General features: G+C 38.7%; 1 protein-coding gene and 1 long non-coding RNA gene across 2 annotated transcripts; one reads left to right on the forward strand and one right to left on the reverse strand.

Annotated features, from left to right (window-relative positions):
• The first annotated feature begins 5,720 nt into the window (after window positions 1–5,720).
• Window positions 5,721–8,310, forward strand: LOC133735898 (cell division cycle protein 48 homolog). Its single transcript, XM_062163344.1, has one exon. It carries the CDS (start codon window positions 5,721–5,723, stop codon window positions 8,121–8,123), a length of 2,403 nt encoding a protein of 800 aa, XP_062019328.1. The 3' UTR covers window positions 8,124–8,310.
• Window positions 8,311–14,357: 6,047 nt separating this feature from the next.
• Window positions 14,358–15,145, reverse strand: LOC133741293 (uncharacterized). Its single transcript, XR_009861790.1, has 2 exons — window positions 14,921–15,145; window positions 14,358–14,747 (listed from the first exon to the last, which is right to left on the reverse strand). It is a non-coding gene; the product is annotated as an uncharacterized LOC133741293 (long non-coding RNA).
• Window positions 15,146–15,692: the final 547 nt, after the last annotated feature.

The raw sequence follows: 15,692 nt of genomic DNA on the forward strand, positions 1-15,692 counted from the left end.
GCCTTTCATCTCAAATTCCAACTTCAGGTGCTTTGCGGTTTCCTTGATCTCTTCAGGAGTATCGATCAAATTCATGTCATTGACATAGACCGCCACAATTCTAAACTAGGAACTTGTTTCCTTAATAAACACGCATGTGCATAGTTTATTATTCACATATCCCATCCTGATTAAATATTCACTTAGACGGTTATACCACCTCCGTCTGGATTGTTTCAATCCATAAAGTGAACGCCTCAAAACTAATGGAGAGCGTGTTCCGTGGTCTAGAACTATTTGCATCGGGTATATTAAGTTCTTCAGGAACTTTCATGTATATCTCTGTATTGTGATCCCTATGGAGATAAGCTATGACCACATTCATAAGCTGCATATTCAGTTTTTCAGAAACTACCAAACTGATAAGGTAGCGGAACGTTATGACGTCCATTACTGGAGAATACGCCTCCTCGTAATCAATCACAGGGAGTTGAGAAAATCCTTGCGCCACTAGACGAGCCTTGTATCTTACAATCTCGTTTTCCTCATTACGCTTCCTTACAAATACCCATTTAAATCCTACAGGTTTAACATGGTGAGGTGTGGGAACGACAGGTCCGAACACTTTTCTCTTTGTCAAGGAATCTAATTCGACCTGGATTGCTTCTTTCCATTTTGGCCAGTCGTCTCTACGTTGACATTCATCAATAGAGCGAGGTTCGATGTCATCGCTAGTTATAATTTCGGTAGCTACCGCGAATACAAATATATCATCGATGATAATCTCATTTCGATTCCAAATCTCACTTAAGCATGCATAATTTATCGAGATTTCTCTATTCTCGAGAGTGGGTTCAAACGTTGGAGCGTCCCCCAACGTTGTCTCTTCTAGGACGGACCCATAATCTGGAATTATCTCGTGAGATGGATCAGTTGAGATCGCGATGTCTAGTGGATTCGTTTGTGCTGGTTTTACCCTCTTCCGGGGATAGGAATCCTTCGAACCTAGTGGTCTACCTCGCTTCTGGGCAGGGACATGTGACTGGTTAGCCGCCATGGTCGTACCTCGTCCATCCGGGACAACGCGTCCTACAGGGACATCTATTCTTGCAGGCACATTTGCAGCAGGTATATGTGATCTCGTCACTTTAGCTAGATCAGAGAAAGCGTCTGGCATATTTTGGGCTACACTTTGTAGATCTAGAATTCTCCGCACTTCACTATCGCATTGTGCGGTTCGGGGATCGAGATGAGACATAGTGGGGACATTCCACGTCAATTCACGTCGTTCATCAGGAACGGTAACGTTCTTATCTCCCCCTAACGGCGGGAAGACTGTCTCATCAAAGTGACAATCTGTAAACTCTCCGGCATTATCAGGTCTTATGGACTTTATGGGATAATCCGAGTGGTGATCCACAATTTCATGATCTGGGCGAGAGTTTAGCAAAAGCAGCATTTTCTTGTGGACAATAGTGTAACATGTGATCACTTTGTCGATACATCAACCACAACCATGAAATATTTAAATTGTCCGCATGGTGGTTGGAAAGGTCCACAAATTTTCCTTGCATTCTGTGCAGAAAAATGGTGTGTGTATATACTAATCTTTGCACATGATGGTCTAGAGTTTAACATTCCTAACGAGCAAGTTTGGCGTAATGTGTTACTAAACACAGGACCCTTATTCAGAAGGGGATGCCCGTGTGATAAGTTGAGGATACGGTGCATCATACTTTGACCTGGGTGTCCCAAATGGTCATGCCATAGCAAGTAGTTGCTCGAATTGGTTAGCTTCTGGCTAACAAATTTCAATTTCTCCAATATACGCTTCTGGCCGCACATTCAGAGGTTATGCAAAGATATTACACTCATTTTTCTTAGGGGTTTCAACGTGATAAATGTTGGTTCGAATATCCTTAATACTCAATAACGTTCTTCTGGAACGTGGAGAATATAAGGCCTCATTAATGGTAAATTCAGTACCATTGGACAACATAAAGTGGGCTTTGCCATAGCCCTCTATCAGGTTGGATTGGCCTGATATGGTTGTCACAGAGGTATGCATGGGCAATAAGTTTGAAACATATCTCCGATCTCGGAGTATGGTGTGCGTAATAGCACTTTTAACCGGACAACAAACTTCCCCACAGAATATGCCTATTCATTTATTTAATTCAATGGATCACATGTATGAATAAGTTTATTGAATTAAATATATTCGAACATAACCACATTTCTATAATCCAAAATAATTGAAAACATAAATCACCAAAATCCGAAGATGTTTCATTCATTAAGATGAAATAGATATGGCACAAGGGGCCAATTATACCCATGTCTTCGAGTTCTAATCCTCGGTATGTTCAGTAACTGCCTGAAAATCCATGATCTCTAGTGTGGAATCGATAGAAAATGACCCTTTAATAAAGTTGGTATTTCGAGTTCTGCGACTGGCGTAATACTCATCTACTGCTTAGGCTATCGCACAACAGGTGCGGGACCAGCAGTCAATTCCTCCACATTGATAACAAAGATCATGCTGATCGATTCTGGTGGCAGCGGGCCGGACCAGTGTTCCTTTCAACTCGGGCTTGCTGAGTTATGGCATCATGGTTCCTACCACGTGGGCCTTGGCCACGTGGAGCCTGATTACATGGCCTCTTGGGCTTTGGCCAAGTGGCAGACGGTCATATGGGCTAATTTCGTTCTGCCAATCATGTCTTGCTTCAAGCAAGAAAATGGTCATTTGATGGTGAAAGTGCTCTTCTAGAGCGACCCAAAGAATCTGTGTATCCTCTTCATCGGATACTCAACTTGGAGTGTTTTCTCCATATGTTTCCTTTGAAAATTATGGCACTCATATTAAAAGCATCAATGACGACATTGTTAGCATTGATTGTTGATCTCATCTTCTTTGCAGTTAGATGAATTATCACATCTTGAACCACTTTAGATAGTTTCTTCCGGAAACCTCCAAAGAAACAAAGTCAAGTTTGTTGAGATTTGGTATTTCTTACAGGAAAGGAACAAATAATCTTAGTGCTTTGGGTAATATCGTCCATAAGCAACTAATAGGAACTTCAGGTTCTATAACATGGTATGAAAAATCGGATTAAACATGTAAAATCTACTGGTTTTATCATGTGTGGTGAATTTATGAAGGAAACTTCAAGTTTCTTAAATGGCATTATCGAAACTACAAGTTCGATATGTGTATGAACTACTGGTTCATTTAGAACTTCTAGTTCATTAGGTACCTGCATTTTCTACACATATATTCTAGTGCGAAAATTTAGACAAGTAACACAATAATATTGAATAGAGCAAATTGAAATAATATCTCACAAATTGAATAAATGGAAATCACAAATCAATTGAGATATTAATTGCATGCTAGTAATATAACATATTAATTGTCACACAATTATGTGAATAAATGCTTCTGGCAATTAATTACACATATGAAATATGGTGAATTTATTTACAATAGCCATAATGACATGTACATTGTCTGGGTTCAAATCTCAGTAGAATCAAATCATTTTTCCTTTTATTTGATTCTGCTGGACCAAAGGAGTGGGCTTGATAGTGAAGCCTATCGGGCTTAGTCTGCGGGCTTGTGACCCGGCCTTTCATGCGTAATTTAAATGGTGTGTGAGGCCTGCTGGGCTGCTAGGTCCCGCAGAGGGAGAGTGGGCCTGCTGGGCTCAAACTGGTCTGCCAAGGAATGAAAAGTTATTACTCAACCCTTTTGGTAACTCCAATTAAATACGACCAGGTAAGAGTATGAGGTTTGGGTGGAGCGAGGCTCTCTTAAGTACACAGCCTCATTGTATCTTGCCTAGACATCACATCGAATTGGGTGAGCCTACTTGGAAAGATTCATAATATTTCAGTGTTGTCAAAACTACAGGTTCGATACTATATGTGAACTTCTGGTTCAATATTTATGTATGAAATTTTGGTTCAATGTTTATGTGTGTGAACTTCCGGTTCGTTAAGTACCTGCATTCCGCACATATATATTCTAATGCAAAGAATTTAAGCGGGTAAAATATTTAAATTTAATATGAGCAGGTAACACCACAAAACATTATCATAATAAATAATGAAGGAAAGATGTATCATTATCACAAAGTCCAAACAAGTATTTATAGATATTTGTCACAATATACATGAATTAATAGCTAAATTAAAAAAGCTATTGATTTTCCTTTTACTCATTCCATTATGCCAATTATAGTGCAAGAGAAATAAGTGTCTCTCATAGATGATTAAGTTAAACTAGATGCTTCAATAAAAGTCATAAATCGTGATTGCAGCTTCTACTGAATAGCAGTCGAAAAACAAACCAAAATCCCAACCAAAACAACCCAGAAAAATATGAAAAATTATAGAGATGCAGTAAACACACAGAGGCTCTAGCATACAAAATTTGGTGAATTTTGGAGTTGAATTACTATTTTAAATAAATACGGGAACACAGAGGACAAAAGGTAAACTGAAACAGTAAAATCTGTTTTTGCTTGGAAAAACATACTTGGTTGTAGAGCTGGTAGATTGATGTTGATTGAATGATGAACCTCTTCTTTTCTGCAACCCAAGAGTTATTCACCTCTTCTCTTGTCGATCGGCAATCCAAATCCTAGAGCTAGTCGTGCTGATAACGTGTTGTAAAACTAACATAGAAAGTGTTTCAGAAAATGGAGAGAGCTTTGCTTCTAAGAACTTGAGAGAGAGAGAGTTTAGATGCAGATAATAAGTGTAGTATTTTCTGTTTTTCTCCTCATAACATGGATGAGAAATGGACTACATATAGTGGAAGATAGGGAACATGTAGCCTAAAGTCCTCCATAAAACAAGGACCCCTAAAGTCCTCCATAAAACAAGGATTCCTAAAGTCATCCATAAAACATGGAAAGGGTAAGCCTATAACAACATAATGATGTACCCTATATCTATTTACATGATATAGCCATAATGATTTACAACAGACATGCCTTTTTTGTCGATTGAGCCTATTATATCGTAATCTTACACTTCAAGCTAGTAGCGGGAACGCCTCAAGGCATGTTAATGTCTCAGAGAGCCATGAAATTGGTTAGAAAATTAGAATTGAATCCTCAAAACTCACGAGGTTAATCATGTCAACCCATGTGTAATAATAGTTTTCTGATGAACTATCCAGTACTGTAACCTTGTTCATAGTTATAGCAGGTGGCATTAAGCCTCAAAGTTGAAACAAAAATGATCCTAGCAAGAGCATTACAATTTGACTATGACTATGGATGACCTAATGACAAATAAATCCGGCAAAGCCATGTTTTTATTTTATTTTATTTATTTATTTATTTATTTTTTATACTGCTCTGTCTACTTTTAATCTCTACTGATTCAGTTGTGACCAACTGGGATCCAAATTCGATAGATTTAAGGCTTCCCCTACTAATTAGTATGGCACAAGAACTCCAAATGGAAACGAAATAAGTTTGTAGGTTTCCTGATATTAAGAGGAGAAGGTTCTGACATCTAGAACTTTCTTTTCTCACAATTAGCTTTATCTTTCATAACAGGAGAAGGACTAGGAATCCAACAGTTCAAAGGAAAACTGAAACTTTTCCTCTCCTCACCAGAAACGGAGTTGCCCTCACGCCTCTCCTATAAATATCCCCGTTCCCAACTAAAAGCCTCATAACGCACACAATTTCTTTTGCTTCTAATCGATTAACAAACTCACAATGACGAACCAACGTGAAGGAACAAATAAGAGGGACTTCAGCACCGCGATTCTGGACCGCAAGAAGGCTCCAAATCGCCTTGTTGTTGATGAAGCTGTGGTGGATGACAACTCCACCATCCAACTCTGCCCGGAGACCATGGAGAAGCTCCAGCTCTTTCGTGGCGACACAGTCTTGATCAAGGGAAAGAAGCATACAGACACAATCTGTATTGCTCTTGCTGATGACACCTGTGAAGAACCAAAGATAAGGATGAACAAGGTTGTGAGGAACAACCTTAGGGTTAGGCTTGGTGATGTTGTTTCCATTCACCAATGCGCTGATGTCAAGTATGGAAACCGTGTCCACATTCTTCCTATAGATGACACAATCGAAGGGATCACTGGAAATCTGTTTGATGCCTACTTGAAGCCTTATTTCCGGGAAGCCTACCGCCCGGTGAGGAAAGGCGATCTTTTCCTAGTGAGAGGAGGAATGAGGAGTGTGGAGTTCAAGGTTGTTGAGACTGATCCTCCTGAGTATTGTGTGGTTGCTCCAGACACTGAAATTTTCTGCGAGGGAGAACCTGTTAGAAGGGACGATGAGGAAAGATTAGATGAGGTAGGGTATGATGATATTGGTGGAGTTAGGAAACAGATGGCTCAGATTCGCGAATTGGTTGAGCTGCCTCTGAGGCATCCTCAGCTGTTTAAATCAATAGGTGTCAAACCACCAAAGGGTATTCTGCTCTATGGTCCTCCTGGAACTGGAAAGACTCTAATTGCAAGAGCTGTTGCTAATGAAACTGGGGCCTTCTTTTTCTGTATCAATGGACCAGAAATCATGTCCAAGATGGCTGGAGAGAGTGAGAGCAACCTCAGGAAAGCTTTTGAGGAAGCAGAGAAGAATGCACCATCAATCATATTTATTGATGAGATTGATTCCATTGCTCCCAAGAGAGAGAAGACTAATGGAGAAATTGAGAGGAGGATTGTTTCCCAGCTCTTGACACTTATGGATGGACTAAAGTCCCGAGCACATGTAATTGTAATGGCGGCTACTAATCGTCCAAACAGTATTGACCCGGCTCTTAGAAGGTTTGGAAGATTTGATAGGGAAATAGATATTGGTGTTCCAGATGAAGTTGGGCGCCTTGAGGTCCTCCACATTCATACCAAGAACATGAAGCTTGCTGAAGATGTCGATTTAGAAAGGGTTGCCAAGGACACTCACGGTTATGTTGGGGCTGATCTAGCTGCTTTATCAACTGAGGCTGCACTTCAATGCATCCGAGAAAAGATGGATGTGATTGACTTGGAAGATGAGACAATAGATGCTGAGGTACTTAACTCAATGGCGGTTACAAATGAGCACTTCCAAACCGCTCTTGGAACAAGCAACCCATCTGCTCTTCGTGAGACGGTTGTTGAAGTGCCCAATGTCACTTGGGATGCAATTGGAGGTCTGGAAAATGTTAAGAGAGAACTTCAAGAGACTGTTCAATATCCTGTTGAGCACCCGGAGAAATTTGAGAAATTCGGAATGTCACCCTCAAAGGGAGTTCTTTTCTATGGCCCTCCTGGATGCGGTAAAACTCTTCTGGCCAAGGCTATTGCCAATGAGTGTCAGGCAAACTTCATCAGTATCAAGGGACCTGAATTGCTAACCATGTGGTTTGGAGAGAGTGAGGCCAATGTCAGGGAAATATTTGACAAGGCTCGTGCATCTGCTCCATGTGTCCTCTTCTTCGATGAGCTTGATTCCATTGCTACTAAAAGGGGTAGTAGTGCAGGTGATTCTGGAGGTGCTGATAGGGTTTTGAACCAACTCCTTACAGAAATGGATGGAGTGTCTGCCAAGAAAACTGTGTTCATTATTGGGGCAACCAACAGACCTGACATTATAGACCCTGCACTTCTTCGACCAGGACGTCTGGATCAGTTGCTTTACATCCCTCTCCCTGATGAGGAATCTCGCTATCAAATATTCAAGTCTTGCTTGAGGAAATCTCCGGTTTCCAAATATGTGGACCTTAGTGCTCTTGCCAAGCACACACCAGGATTTAGTGGTGCTGATATCACAGAAATATGCCAGCGTGCTTGCAAATATGCCATTAGAGACAACATTGAGAAAGATATCGAGAGGGAGAGGAGGAGAAGTGAGAATCCTGAGATTATGGAAGATGATGAGAATGAAGTAGCTGAGATCACTGCAGCTCATTTTGAGGAATCGATGAAGTATGCTCGCAGGAGCGTCAGTGATGCTGATATCCTCAAGTACCAGGCATTTGCGACTACATTGCACCAGGCAAGAGGGTTTGGAGCAGATGAGTTCAGGTTTCCCAGTGGTTCGGGTGCTGCTGTTGGATCTGATCCTTTTGCAACTACTAACGCTGGTGAAGCTGATGAAGATCTTTATGATTAGTATTTTACTTTGTTCTGTTGTTTGTCTTTTAATTTTCATGTTTGTTTTACGATTAGTATCTGTAAGTTGCTGACAAATAAATCTGTTATCAGATGTTAGAATTTAGTGTAGTCTGGTAAAAGAAAATTCAAAAGGTTTGTAATTTCATCTCTGTTGTCTTCCACATCATACATTTTCTTTTTTAATATTTAGTTATTCTGCTTCTACTCATCAACTGGGAATGTGAAAAACTGGCTCAAGTTGTTGCAATAGCATTCTTAAATTCTCATGGCAATGCTCATCATTCGATTATCTGCTTACTTTGATTATAACATAACAAAATAGAAAAATGGATATCATATGGTTTGGCAGTAATCTTTTATTATATTATTTTATTTATTCACCAAACAAGTTGGCTATGTAATGTGTAACATTTAGACTTGGATTGGGGTAAATGATGTCCTTTCCTTTGATGAAGGGCACTGGGGCAGTGGTTTTAGTCTTTCACTTTTCTGAAAAAATTTACCTAGTAAGGAAACTCTCTGACTCATGCAAGTTATTGAGGTCTTTAATGATATTTTTTTCATTTAACGATCACAAATGAATGTATCATAGCTGGTAAGTCTTTGGTACGTTGTTTTTTTTTTTTTTCCTTTTGCTTTTCTTCATAAGCAAATGTATCATAGAAATGAATGTATAGTATTAATTAAATATAAGGACCACTATGATACATCGGTTCATCAATGGTGGAGTAATAATACGATGTTGACATTGTGACAGAGAAGGTAATGACTTTAAGTTCTACTGCACTATGCACTTCTCCTATAATGGTCACTACTAGCAAAACAACAATTACCCACGGATTTTAATCTGTGGGTAATAAGACTATCTCACACTAATTTCAGTGTGTGATAGCTTTTACACACAGTGCACGCACAGATTGGTATTACTGTGCGGTTTGGAAGGGGGGTAATGCTCATCCGCCACGGATTATGTTGTCCGTGTGAAATACTTACGTGGGCCCCACTATAATTCCATAAATATAAATTACCGGAATTAGCTGCAATCCGTGTGAACAACTCTATTTCACACGGATTTCTGTACCAAATACGTACCTATCTCACACAGATTTCTGTGTCAAATACATACCTATCTCACACGGATTATTTTGTCCGTGTGAATGTTAGACGTGGGCCCCACTATCTTTCCGTAAATATAGATCACCGTAATGGAATAAAATCCGTGTGAACAACTCTATTTCACACGGATTTCTGTAGCAAAATATAATTCACACTGATGTCTGTATCAAAACCTATAACCTTATTGACACGGATTTCCGTGTGAAATCCCTATACTCTTAAATCACACTGATTTCAGTGTGTAAAAGTGACAGCATTTAAAAAAAAAAATTTCTGCTAATTAATTTGCAACCCAAACATAATAATAGTTTTGATTTTTGAACAATAAATACACTTCAAATATTTACAATCAAGTGAACAAATCCACAACTCAATCGAACATGAATAAACTTTACATTCATAGCAAGATGTTATTTACATTCCTACCAAAATACATTTCGAACCAAAGTAAATACATTTCAAACTAGATAATGCCAAGTGAAACCAACCCTTTCAGTTCAGCTGCGAATCTGGAACAGTTTGAGACATTTCGGGTCGATACGCATCATTGATGGCTGGGGTTGGTATCACAGGTCTATTGCATTGTGCGTGGACTGATGCAAGCTGTGTCATTTGGTCCTATCCCAGCAGTAGAAATGGCTCAGAAAACAGAAGGCACGACCGTATGTCATGATCCTATCCCAGCAGTAATACTGACAGTATCAGATTTCTGTCAAATGCAAACGCACCTCAAGTGATGTGGACCCTCCACAGGGGAATACTAATGCACCCTTTCGAAAAGAGATGTCATCTGCTTGCTTGGTTGGCTGCGAACTTTGGTTGTGATAATTTTAAGCTCCAGCATAATTTTAATTTAGCTGAATCATCAAATATGGAAGGAAGCCAGTGAATAAATAGTTTGGATCCTGCATAATAAGAAGTAGGTTAGTTAAATGATTTGTAACTGAAGCATGCTTTCAAGAATTGTGAGTTAAAACAATTAAATCCATGCTGAGAAAATTAGACTAATCAATTACCAACAATAAACATAATTCTCAGACCTGAAGGGTAACTGATAAAACTAAAGGTAGTTTCAGAACACAAATTATTCTCAGACCTGAAGGGTAACTGATGAAGTAATGAACCCAAATGCATATTCTCCAATACGTGGATGCCTTATGATGGCCACTTCCTTGAAGGCTTGCATGTTTTGATCTAGAATACCAAAAAGCTAAAGATTATGATTTGCCTCTCCCTAAGGGGTAGGAACTGTTGTTCAATGAGAACAAAGAGAATGAGCACTTTATTACCGCATTTTGACATGAGCTTCATGAACTGCAAGACATAGATGCAAAGAATGAGGTATTTGTTGATTAGCTGTAGAACTTTTAGTGGTTTTCATCCCAATGAGAATATGCCAGCTGAATCCAATAACAAATTAGGTTACCACCCTACCACAAATTGACAAACATTCAAGAAAATGCAGTATGGAAAAATAAAAGGTGCTAGCAATTACTGAATATAAGCTAAATGAGAAGCAAACCAAGTCGAAGAGAGGTACTCAATACATATCATAATACGACAGAGCATCTAAGCAAGAAACCAACAGCATTTCATCAACATGCAGAGAGAAAATATGCCTTGCTAAAAGATAAATGTCCTACCCATCCAAAGGAACTTGAGATGCTATCAATAATAGGAGAACTCGTTCGCAGCGGAATTGGAGCAATGGAGGGGTAACTCCGGCAATTTTAGATCACAGATAACTCCCAAAATCCAGTTAGCCACAGAATCACCACCAACAATCTGAGAATGAGTACCAAACACCGAGAAAATTAATTATAGAAAAAATTTATTCCCACACAGTATCTCAGAAGCTGAACTTCAGATGAAGATGCACTTCACAGATTGGAGCAGTTTTTAAAAGACCACCACCAGACGGCAGAGAAGGATGCAGCTTAGCAGACTGCTTCGCTAACCTCCCAACAAGCCTTGGCCTTGGTACCTCACATTTTCCATCATTTCTTGGCTTTGTGACCTGCGTTAAACTCGTCGGAGGTCGGTGATGGTGGAGGTGAGTCACGGTGGTGACCGGAAGTGGGTGTCAAAGGAGAGAGAAAACAGATCTAGTTCCTCTGTCCTCCATTAAACCAAAAAAATTTGGAGATGAGAGAGGGAGAGCAGTGGGCGGAGGAGCAGAGAGAGGGTGGGGGAGATGACAGAGAGAGGGAGACATGAGAGAATTCGGAGGAGGCTTTAGATTAGATTTTGGTCAAGTGTTTTCTGGTTTTAAGCAACATTACGCACGGAAATAGAGTATTTCACGGAAATACATTTGCATTTACTACACATATCCGTGTGAATTTACCTCGGTAACCCAATAACTATCATTCGATTGCAGTTTGCTGGGTATAAGCGGAATTTCCACGCAAATTCGTGTGAAATACATTTACCTTTACTACGGATATCCGTGTGTATGTACCTCAAAAATCCACCGAAATCCGTGTGTAATACTACTAGGGGAGGGAAATTGAATTTGTTCCAAAAAATTGAGCGGGAAAAAATTTACCACGAAAATCCGTGTGAGATACATATATATTTACCACTGATTTTCGTGTGTATTTATCTCGGTAATATATAACTGTCATGTTAATTATTATTTACACGGAATTCTGTCTCTATTCTATTTTTTTCACACGGAATTTAGTAGCTAATTTTTCTTTTCACACAGATATCTGTGTCTACATTTCACACAGATATTCGTGTGTTGCTCATTTCACAGATAATTCTGTATTAAAAACTTATTGTAACTGAATTCTGTAGCAATAGAGTTTTTCACACGGAATTCTGTAGCTAATATAGTTTTTCACACGGAATTCTGTAGCTAATATAGTTTTTCACACGGAATTCTATAGTTTTTCACAGATATCTGTGTCTACATTTCACACAGATATCCGTGTGTGTTACTCATTTCACACAGATGTCTGTAACAAAAACCGGTCAACCCTTTAAACGCTTCTACTTCTCAAAGAGGAGCCGACCCTTGAGGAGATAAAATTTCAGAAATTTTTACATTAGTTGATATAGCTTCTACCTCTGAGAGCATGAGAGTTTATAGATCAAAAAAATAAGTTACGAGTGAGCGGTTATGAGCATATAATTTTATGAAGTATTTAAAGTTTAGGGTTGACCTACTAGATCGAAACCCAAACGACGACGAAAATAGCTGAAATTTTGAACACAACCATTTATTCTTATCATGATAACATCTTACGGTCGATTTTGATAAAGTCTATTTCCTACGCATTGTTGCTCATGGAAGGTATACTTTTATTTACAACTAATAAACTAGTTATACCACATTAGTAGACATATAAGAATTTTGTGCGAACCAAAAAATAAAAATTGAAAATCAATAAATTTGACATTACCCATCTATTTATAGTGTATTAATATGTATTGTGTAAAAAAATTAACTCAATCTGCCGTTATTTCGATATCAAATAAGTGGTCAACCTTATATAACCTATACTTCTTCACACGGAATTTTGTAGCTAATTGTTGTTTTCACACGGATATCCGTGTGAAAAGGTTTTAGTTTTTACACAACATCCGTTACTGATATTTATTTCACACAGTAATCTGTACCAAAAACTTATTGTAACAGAAATCCGTCCCTCCATAAATCACATAACATAAAAAATTAACGATTTCTAAATAAACTAATTTATAATACGTACAAAAATCTGTCTGAAATACATTTTTAGCAAATGTAAGATGTCCGTGTGTTATCCTTTTTTTTCTTTTTTTACAACAGTATCCACAGTAATCTGTGGGAATATTCAAATATTGAGCGGGAATAAATTGATAAGCCCGCCCTTATTTTTTGAAAATAAATAATTAGTCAGTAGCTTTTATTTTTATTGATAATAATTTTCTTTGGAATTATTTTGCCACAGAAATCCGTGTGAAATATTTATATGAGAACAATGGCCAAATTTGATCAATCTGCTAATTATAAGCAGAATAACCACTGATTTCCGTGTGAAATACTTACACATTTACAATTGATTTCTAACTGTCATGCTAATTGTTAGTCGATTATTTACACGGAATTCTGTGTGTAGTCTCATTATTCACACGGAATTCTGTGTGTAGTCTCCTTTTCACACAGAATCCTGTAGCCAATTGTTCTTTTCACACGGAAATCTGTGTGTATTACTCATTTCACACAGAGATCTCTACGAACTACACTAGTGTACATGAGGACGTGGAATTATTGAGACCAATGACATCGAACCCAAAGGAAACACAATTACAATTCTCCTACAACATTTCTCTCTTGTTTTTAAAATTATATAGGAGTGAACTCAAAGATCCACAATTGGCATTCAAAGATAAAACATTTATATCAAGATGCCAAAATGGTACACTGTTTTTGGCCAAAATGACATTTTTGAAATTTTCAAGAGACTTTGACAAATGTGGGGAGAGGATAAGAGTACCAATGCCATGATCGTTCCAGCACTGGAATTCCATTTGTACTGGGAATGACCTTTTCCAACGACTTTGTCATCGAAGATATTTTACTTGTAACTTTGGAAACCCTCAGAATTCCTATTAACAAACTCTGAGCAAGAAACAGTTTGTCACATGAGTGAAAGTATATGGGTGTAACGGAGATTAGGGTTTGAGCTTGTGCTAAAACTTTGTAATCTCCCCGATATTGCATTAATTTCCTAGTTTACTGTCTATGGATGTAGTCCGTTTGAATTTGGGGTGAATTGCTTGACATTAGAGGAAAGAAATAATCGAGTAAAATTAAAATGCTAAACCAGTTTACAGATACTGGTATGCAATAAGTGACTAATAATGGGGTACCGGTCAAACAAGAACAGCTAGCTAGCTGTTCCTGAAAACTACATTCAAGAAAAAGAGACCTACCTCAACTTTAAGTATATCTTTGAAAAATATATTCATCCTATTAAAGGAGGTTGGTATTTGCAGAGGATAATAGAGAACGTCTTCCGTTCTCCGAGTTTGGAGTGCTCGGGTTATTTGGGCCCAGCCATGTGAACAGAATGAGGGGAAAAGGCTTAGCCTGTTCCCGGTAGTTGAGAAAGAAAAGCAAAAAAAAAAAAAAAAAAAACAACATTCTCATAAACGCAGATTCACCGTAAGCACAAGCAACACATGCAGCCAATTTCAGTCCACAATCTCAATTCAAATATCAATTCCCAGATTTACTTGCAACAACTTAAAACACCATAAACAAGACAACATAACCAATTCGATGATAACAGAGTCTTCAATTTCACCATATCAAACCAAACTCAGTTCCATAACTTCCGATCACTAACACAAGAACAAAACGTGATTATACCTTCGAAATCGGAAATCAACTTTAATCAACCCAACTCAGTTCCCAGGACAAGCCTAATGACGAAAACCCAATTTCCCAGTGTCACTGCCGAAGATGAACTGGTGAGTGTGATGCCAACAACCAGAAAGCTTTTCGATTGTTAGCCTATGAGTGCAGCCGAGCAAGAAACGAAGCCCAGAAAGGCCGGAGAAGTTGCCGGCGTTGAAGAACACGGCGGAGCAGAAGGTAACCCAGAAACCCAATCAGTCAAAATCATTCGAATTGAAAAAATAATTGGTCTAACGTATAGAGATTGACGAGAGGATGAGTTTTCCTACCACATGAAGCTTAATCGGTGACCGGAGTCGCCGGAATTCGTTGAAACTCGCCGAAGGAGACTCGGAGCTTGGGGTCTTCGATATTCCTTCTTCGTTCAATCCATGGACAATCAGAGGCCACGGGTGTGACGACGATGGCGAGGCGGAGAGAATGCCGGTGGTCCGCCGCTGTGCTGTGGCCGGACGGAGTAGCACCAGTCGGGTCAGAGAACTCTGGTTCTCTTTCTCGATCCTTCTGGATGTAATCAGATGATCCATGCCTACTTATAGGCTTTTTCAATTAATATTCGATGGCTGTAATCAGTCGGTGGATTTATGGATGGCTAGGATCGCGCCAGGTTGATCTCTGCTTTTCCAAAATATTTTCCTTTAATCTGAAACTTCCAAAAATCACCAAAAATAGCTTGAAAGTCCGGAAAATTCTCCAAAAATTCCAACGAACTCGTCGTGTCGCGTACTATATTATCCAATCTTTAAATCGAGAATTTCACTCATGAAAAATTTCAGAAAATATTCTCGAGCACCTTTCCTAAAACCCAAGGTCGATAAGTAAATTATCAAACTATCACAATTAGGCATGATAAACTTTTCCGGGGCTCACATGTAATGTTAAATTTATCGAATTTCAATTTCGATTTTTTGAATCGCACAATATTCTTATATAACTACTAATGTTGTATAACAGGTTTATTAGTTGTAATGAAAAGTATACATTCCATGAACAATTATGTGTAGGAAATAGACTTTATCAAAATTGACCGTAAGATGTTAT

This window comes from Rosa rugosa, chromosome 3 (genome assembly GCF_958449725.1).
Source record: "Rosa rugosa chromosome 3, drRosRugo1.1, whole genome shotgun sequence".
Lineage (NCBI taxonomy): Eukaryota > Viridiplantae > Streptophyta > Magnoliopsida > Rosales > Rosaceae > Rosa > Rosa rugosa.

Excerpts from the sequence above, each read along its gene's own strand:
- LOC133735898 (XM_062163344.1), top strand. The coding sequence starts at position 5,721 with ATGACGAACCAACGTGAAGGAACAAATAAGAGGGACTTCAGCACCGCG.